The sequence below is a fragment of the Solea solea genome, chromosome 2, assembly GCF_958295425.1.
Source record: "Solea solea chromosome 2, fSolSol10.1, whole genome shotgun sequence".
Lineage (NCBI taxonomy): Eukaryota > Metazoa > Chordata > Actinopteri > Pleuronectiformes > Soleidae > Solea > Solea solea.
Window position 1 is genome coordinate 30,744,363 of NC_081135.1, and position 8,772 is coordinate 30,753,134.

Here is an 8,772-nt window from a genome sequence, read left to right on the forward strand (position 1 = left end):
ATTATCATGTGTATCATCTAAAAACCACCAAGCCTATATTTTCTGTGCAGTGCTCTGTAAATGTAGGTCTCAACAGCATCTCAGCGCACAAAGTCACATAAATTACATTTATATCTGAGTTTTATTGATCTGATTACAATCTCACGTAGATAATAGCAGCAGGATATCTCGACTAGCCTAGACAGAGCACTACACCCACAGGTGATTTGTACATAATAACTTAATGCAAGATGCATACACACAAACACACACACACACAGACACACATTCTTGTGCTACATTCTCAGTGAGGACAATGCATTCCCTAATCCTAATCCCAAAATGTCCTCACAAAGATAGGTTTGAATCATAATTTGTCGTCACTGTCTTTTACAGACATCATCACACACTGGATCCATGTAAGAGTATACTCTTAATATGATAGTCCCAATAAAAGCACAACTTCCCGGTGTGAGTATCATTGTGCATCGGGCAGAACACACAAGACGAATGCTTGCTCACATGCACACACACGCAAACACACACACTTGAGAATCAAAAGCTGGAGGGACAGCAAAGAGATAATCCACAGATCATCTCCTCCTCCTGTCATCCCTTTTCCACACTCCTCTTCCTCTGCCCTTCTATCTGCTCCCTTTCACCATACGCCCCCCCCCCCCCCCCAGCATCCAGCATCCAGCCCCCCACCTCCATCAGTCCTGCACGTCCTTCGGGCTAAATCTCAAGATCTACAACGGGGTAACAATAAATCACATGCGTCACTTTTCTTCCTTTTTTTTTTTTTTTTTCCCTCCACAGTAGTCAAGACAGATCCCGTAAACACAGACAGAGACAGACCCACAACATTCTTCTGTGTTTTCTCTCACACACACACACACACACACCTGCCTCACAGAGCACAGGTGTGACCGATCACAAGAAATCAAGAATATTACAAACTTTCATCTAATCATTTATCTATATCCAGTGTGATAAGGATTTGTCTTTGAAGAGTTTGTTGTTTCTCCTTCTGTCTTACCCTCTATTTAAACTTTTGTCATTCAATAATAAATTCAAAAACGTTGCTTTTCATTATGTCACACATATTCATTCCCCCCCCACCTGCGTTTTTAGTACTTTTAGTACAAAATGTTCTTCACTGGTGTTTCCCCTGCCTCCTTTGTTAGATAGATCAGCACTTCACATATCACACTGACAGACCACTTCTTATAGCAAGAGCAGACAGCTTCCCTATTTCCTATATAACCAGTTAAGGGTCTGGATTATACCTGCTTGCCTTTCAACTGCACGTCAAAGGGAATATCTGACATCCTTCTTCCACACATGTTCACTCAGAGATAATGGGCTACTCCTCACCTGGAGTCATGTTCTTTTGTAATATTCTTAGAACAAAAAGCTCTACCAGGTTAGAATGATATAATTCCACCCTAAAGCAGAGCTCATACATGCTCTTGCTTTAATGTTGAATTGGCAGCGGTGTGCTACTTTAATTTGACTGCTATTCACATCTGAGCAAATGGGTCTTTTCAGTTGGACTTAAGTTGAGTAGCAACAAGTTGCAAACCTGAGGCTGAGAAAATAAATCAAATGTCTAGAATGAAGCATTATCATTTTTGGCAACACATGATGAATAACATTGGAGACCTGGGGTAAAAAAAAAACAACAAAAAGAAACATTTTGCCAAGGCCCAACCCTGGTTTGCTATGCTTATAAGCTTTATGAAGCTTTGTGTTTTGGCACAGCTCATTTGGACTTCACACATTGTCAGACAAGTGTGACTCCTTTTATTTCTTTTATTTCTTTTTTTTTATGTTACTGCCTTTCATTTCTAGCCAGCAACTTTTAACTTCCCCTTTCAATGCATTGCTAGTTAGCTGCTAATTAAATTCCTTGATCCACCCAACTTATCCAAAATGTATTGGCCCATATTTAATGTTTTTTTTTCTTGGCTCGCGTCCTATCCCTCCACAAATTACACCAAAGTCAGTTTTGCAGGTCTGGTTCTCTATGGAGCTCCCCCTGCAGTTTCGGTGTACGTATTTTTTTTACGACACCACTGTAAACACCCATCCGTCCATCGTCTACCACTTTATCCTCACAAACTCGCTGACTCCTGGCCATTTATTTTCAACAGAGTCCAGATCAAGTGTTGGAGCCACGTCCACACCAGTCAGCATTCATTTTTCATGCTTCTCTCTTCCTGCGACAATGATTTTCTCTGCTTCTATTTTCCCGGCTCTGCCATAATGAACGCCTAAAATAACGATACTGCAGCCTTGATTTTATAGCCGGTACCTGGCTAGGGTGTAGTACATAATACCCTGAAGCCATTTGTGTTTCTCGTGAGACCCGAAACTTTGGGATTCTGGGTCGCCAGCCCTCATCTTGCAAGGCTTCTTTTCCTAAAACAGAAGGTAGAGGGGAGTGGAGAGAGAACAAGCCATTTAACCATCACAATGGCTCCCATCAGCAAAAAAATCCTTGCATAGTTTCCTAAATCACACACAAACCAACAGACCGACACTAGTGAAAACACAACGTCCTGAGCAAGGATAATGAAGAACATGAATTTCATAGAAATGCACTCGATACAGTAAGTGGTGAGCTCGTTAGGTCGTTTACTCGGACACGCAAACGCTGTCATAGTACATCAGAACAGCCAAACACATTCCTTGAATTTTTTTTGTACATCTTTCATACTTTTGCTTTTGTAAAATGGAAAAAACAGACTCCTTCCAAACTCTTCAAAACGTGGAGATTTTCTTATAACTCCAGAGAAATCCAAGCCTTGTCAGACCCACCATGCCGAGCGACGCGCGGGTGCCAAACTAAGACTGGACAACTGCTGTTTGCAGGAGGAATTTAGCGAATGGTGAATTAAATTATGGTGCATTCAGAACATTAGGTATGGAAGCCAGATGTGCTGTGTGTACTACTGGAAAGATTGTTTTATGGGATCACTGTTTGTTAAGAACATGCTATACTGTGATGCACATTTCCCCCATTTCCCAGAATATGTAGACCTTTTTTTTATTATTATTATCTATTTGAGTGGAAATCACATATTTTTCAGGCTGTTTTTGTAGTTTTACTGTCCTTTAAAACCCTTATCCTGTTGTGAAAGTACCATCAAACAGTAGCAATGTGGATGCAATTATGACTGTTAGGTCAGTTTGACTCCTTAAGGTTTAGGTTAGAGCGTTTTATGATTACAGACTTTGCTGTGTGTTTAAGGCCAGTGCGTTTGTGATTCTGGGGTTGCCTCTGTCTTTAAAAACTCGGCCGAAAGCTGCGATCTGAACTCAAGAGTGCAAGTGCTGCTTGAGCTATTATTGTGTTGTTTACTATTAAGTCGTACGGCCTCTATCTCCTCACCACTGATCACGGTTTCTTTCAACTTTCTTCTCAGTTACAGAGAAACCGTGGCTGTTCTCAGATGTTCTTTTCACTCACTAACATGCAAAATATGTTGTTTTTTTTTACGTTTTTTTACGTTTTACGTTTGTGCACCATTGTAATCAAATACCATGTGAATGATTTGAATCCACACCATCACTTCTTCTGATTAGTGACCGCAGGAATATATAGGAATATGTACAAACTAAGTTACAAAGACTTTATAAATGTGTCTATATATGTAAGAGAGCTATATTTGCACAAGTGCACTGGCACGTCTTTCAGTCTTGAGCTGAGTATTGCTCGACTAATTAGTAGCAGCTCTTAGTGGATGCATCCTAATCTTCCAGCTCCACATGACTTGCAACAGCAACCCCAATTTTTTGTAAAGCATCACTGATCCTTGTTAACGTTGGCTCTGTTGCAAACAGGAGTTTGTTTTTATTTCTTCCTCTTTTTCTTTTTCTTTTGCCGTGCTTCTTTTACACGTTCATTCCAAACAGATGAGTCAAGTATAGCTCCATTTATCACACTTTCATTCTCTCACCCACCTCTTCGTTCATTCATGCCCCAGACCGGGTTGGAACTGTACAGTCTGGAAAAGGAGCCTCACGGTACACAAACCAAAGCACGGCACTAAGTAGTACAGTCTTAAACAGCCTGGTCTTGTCCCTGTGAGAAAGGCGGGGTCACACAAAGGATCAGAAAAGTGAAGCATGTGATTTTTGGCATCAGTCCATTCAAAGTGTAGATGACAGATCTCTCACATCTCTAATTGTTTTCCAGCTATTACCATCACACCACATACCAGTTTTCCTGCCATCTCTGTCTCATTCTTATAATCTCTGTGTTACGGTGCAGATTACCATTATTGCTAGCACATGCATGGAATGTATATATAGGGGCGAAAGCAGCAGCAGCAGCAGCAGCAGCGGCGGCGGCAGCACAGGAGCAGCATGAAGCGTCTGTCACTAGTCTGGGTGGCCCCCGTTTCCTGTTGGTAATTCAATCTTAAAGTTTAGAATGGGTGATGACTGATAAATACACACACAAATGTACATACTTATAGTCGACGCATGCATGCATAGCCTCGAGGAACATTACAGGACAGGATTTATGTGATGGTCGTGTGTGTGTGTGTGTGTGTGTGTGTGTGCCACTGACAGAGAGTGGGTAGGTCCTGAAGTGGTAGTCATGCTCTAACAGGATACTTTGTGTTTGTGCTTGCACACATATTCAGATGTTCAGTAGACATCAATACACATTCTTTTGACCTTGCGAGTTTTAGCATTTTCTGATTTGGGTCAAGATGTATGTGAAAATGGCTTTATTCATTCATTCATTCATTCATTCATTCTGTTTTCTGGTAAGACAATAAAAACAAAAAAAGAAAACTCTGCTTTGTTTTGTGCATGCATGCAGTTCCAATATCCAGAATGAAACCATTGCAGTGGAAATATGTAAATACTGTTATGCTCCGGTGCCTCTGTGCCACTACATGTGGGCTAAACCTGGAGTCATACCCCACTGCCAAAATATGAATAATGACAAACACATCTGTTTGGATAATACCTGCATCCATCTGTGTTATTTGATATCAGTATGTTTGACAACCAGCTCAGACCTGGACCACCTGGTTTTTTTTTTAAATATGGGACCTTTTACCTGCAGGGCATTATGTGTCTTTTGGTTTACAGGGAAACGGTCGTTGCACAGAAGAATAAACAAATGAAAAGCTGTGAGGTAAAAGCTGGCACATGAAATACGAGATGCAACATGCAACAACACACTGTACTAAAAACTGCAGTGTGAAACTTGTGTTGATTTATGTTGTTGATGCTGTTATTCTGCCTCTGTTTGGTCTTGGTGAACAGAAACAATGTATGCTGCGTCCTGCGTCTGAACATTGAGAGACGCAGAGTCGTGTGGAGATGAAAGTGTTGTGTGAACAGACATTTGTTCATATTTAAAAGTAACACTTTGCAGCTTGAACACTTCAAATGCAACCAGTGACCAAGAAAGTTATTAATCCTCCTCCTTTTCTTCCCTCCCTCCTTCTTTCCTCTGCTCATTTCCTCACACCATCCCACTCTTTCCTTTTGTCTGTCTCCACCATCTGTGTTTCGCAGGTGGTTCTTGACCACATGAGAAGGAAATGCAAGTGCCACGGGACGTCGGGCAGCTGCCAGCTGAAGACCTGCTGGCAAGTCACCCCCGAATTCCGTGTCGTGGGCTCAATCCTCAAAGAGCGCTTCCACAACGCCACACTTATCAAAGCTCACAACCGGAACACCGGACAGCTCGACCATTCCCACCACAACAACCACCACAACCACCACAACCATCACAGCCACCACAACCACCACCACCACCACCACCATCATCAGAACAACCACCATCACCACCACCACACACACCGGCGGCGGCCAAACATCAACGAGCTGGTCTACTTTGAAAAGTCTCCAGACTTCTGCGAACGGGACCTGGGGTCGGACTCGACCGGCACACAGGGCCGCATCTGCAACAAGACCAGCCCTGGCATGGACAACTGTGAGAGTCTGTGCTGTGGCAGAGGACACAACATCCTGCAGCAGACGCGGAGTGAACGCTGCAACTGCAAGTTCCACTGGTGCTGCTATGTGGTCTGCGAAGAGTGCCGGATAACAGAGTGGGTCAGTGTCTGTAAATGAAGAAACACACGTCAAAAAGACTACATCAAAGAAAACAAACAAAAAGAGACGTTAGACATCAGAGACTATTCATTCGAAAGGGGAATATGACTATGATAATAATATGTACCCCCGTTCATTTTTTTGCGGTGGACTGCTGTTTTCCTAAAGAGCGAGGACAGTGTGTGTGTGTGTGTGTGTGCGTGCGTGTGAAGCAGCTGAGCCAGCAGAGAGACGTGCATGTCGGTAAAGAGTGTGCACATGCAGCATTTTTGTCCAAAGCTGCCACAACTCAGAGAGACTGCATGTCATGCTGCCGTTCTCCTGAGATAAAGGAACATAGTCATATCAGATAAATATCTGACAAACGCCAAACGTAAGATCCGAGCTCTGGGAAGAACAAACTGCTGCTGTTTCATCGACGCATGTTGACCGACATTCAGCCGCGTGAGGTACAAGTGAGAGAAGAGGAAGTCGGGAGGGTGAGGAGTAGATTGCATGCATAAAGAAAAAATAATAATGCTTCATAGCACCAGGGATATATAAGGTGGGAAGACTGTCTGTATCCTATGACACTTAAATAATGCCGGCGAGCATCTATAATGTTTTTAACCAGATCACAATTTATGCAGTAGTTCTTTATAGCAACGTACAGCATAAACACAGTCATGTCACATGGCATGTGCTGTCTCTATCTGTTACATACAGGGACAAGTGTAGTCCGTCCTTTTCACACGTCAGGATTCACAATGCACGGGATTGTGATGGAGCACCAGCACATTTGGAGCACTTAAGAATTTCCTGCCTGTTACTTTGTTAAGCAGGTGTCACGTTAGTGATAGTTTGGCTCAGGATAGCGGATAATTCCAAAAAAATCAGTGGCATCGCTTTATAATAATGTTCAAATCGTGGCTCAGGGCATACAGAGCTGTTTCTGGAATTAGATTTTTAAGAAGCGGACAACACTCGATGAGTTGAGCAAACAAAAATGAACCACAAACTCAAAACAGACAAATTGCAAATAAAATATCGGTTTAATCGTTCAGAGATATTGTATTTTATTTGTTTGAAAATAGGCTTTATGTTTGCTCCGACGTTTGTCGTTCCCCAAGTTTTCCCAAAGAACAAATCAGGGAGTACAAACACAAAAGAGTCGGCGCAAACAAAAGGAAAGTGTATTTTCAAACAAATAGAATACAATATTTTTGAATGATTAAATCGATATTGTATTGTGTATTTGTTCATTTTTGTTTGCTCGATTCATAAAGTGTTGCTCGCTTCATGAAAATCTAATTACATAGCTGTTTAAGTTAGGTTTTTTTTTTTTTTAAATAAATTGTGACCACTGTGAAATCTCTGATTGTTGCTGCCACTTTGTGCATCTCATCCTTTTCCTTTTCGAAAATAAAATGGTGGGTGTTAAAATAAAATAAAACTCACTCAAACCAGACTTCATACATCAGACAAAAAAAATATCACTGTTTGTAAACATGAGCACGTAAGCTTGTACATTTGTTTTCTCCCCATAAAACACAAACTCAGATGTCCTGCATCAACAGTGTCCAAAACGTACCGTGTGTACACTGTGTCTGTGTGTGGTGTGTCATGATAAGAGTGCACAGAAGACCTTAATATAACAGTTGTACTTTTGTTTTTTTGTTGTTTTTTTCATCTTCAGCATGATCTGAACAGCATTGTAAATAAATAAAACATATTAATGCTGCACCACTAACAATACACACACGTATAAAGTGTCTAAGGAAACTGAGTGCACATGGACAGGCTTCAGTTCATCCCACTATAAACATTCAAAGCGTTTACTGTTTTGTGATGCAATGTGTGTAATATACTGTAATATACTGTAATATACACTCACCTCCTTCATACGTCAACGTGTACAACGGAGGTATTTTGAAGATGACTTCAAAGTATGTTGAAAAAAAAACAAAAGTTTGATGTGGATTTATCTGCCTGTGCACATTGTGAAGATCATATTTGATCTCAGTTAAGTTGTATGAGTGAGGCTCCTTATCAGACAGTGTAATTTATTTTAAGCAAATATTATGTTTAAGTGTTAAAAGCTGAGGGGGAAACAAAGTCTGGGATTAGGCTTTCAGTGCAAAAGATTATTGTGGTTCTGATAAGTAGTTTGCACACACAGAACTGTGTCCAGGAAAACTCTGGGAAAATATCTATTATACATTTGTTTTTTTGTTTTTTTCACGTCATAAATGTAATGTATGTATGTTTTCATTTTTTTTATGTTTTAATATGGTTATTATCTAAGTTATTTTATTTTTGTGGATAAATTAATATTTGTAAGACAAAAAGAAAGAGCATAATATTGAAAGGGGCTTTAATGTGATGAATAATAAAATATGTGAAAAGAGTGTGTTTGGTAAGAGAATTGATTTTTGCTTGATCTGCATAATGATGAGGAATTCCTTAGTCACGTCTGCCAGTGATGGCATGTTTTCGCTTCGTGTGTTTGACTTTTACTCAGAAACTAAGGAACTGATTTGCATGAAATGTTGTTGTGGAGTGTGAAGCAAAGGGGAATGGATACAGGATTTTTTGTGTGGAGCATTTACAATAAGACGGTTGCTAGTTCACATCCCGGTTTGGATCCCATGTTCTCCCCATGTGTGCATTGTTTTTCTCTGGTTCCTCTCGCTAACACTTTTAATGGACCAAAGGTGTTAATAT

At 40.8% G+C, this 8,772-nt stretch overlaps 1 protein-coding gene across 1 annotated transcript in view; it reads left to right on the forward strand.

Moving 5' to 3' along the window:
• The window catches only part of wnt10a (wingless-type MMTV integration site family, member 10a), a 37,262-nt gene extending 28,806 nt beyond the window's left edge, over positions 1-8,456 (forward strand). The window contains exon 4 of the mRNA XM_058623238.1: positions 5,527-8,456. Within this exon, the coding sequence (XP_058479221.1) occupies positions 5,527-6,087 (561 nt within the window). The 3' untranslated portion in view covers positions 6,088-8,456. The remainder of the gene's footprint in view (positions 1-5,526) is intronic.
• The last annotated feature ends 316 nt before the right edge of the window (positions 8,457-8,772 follow it).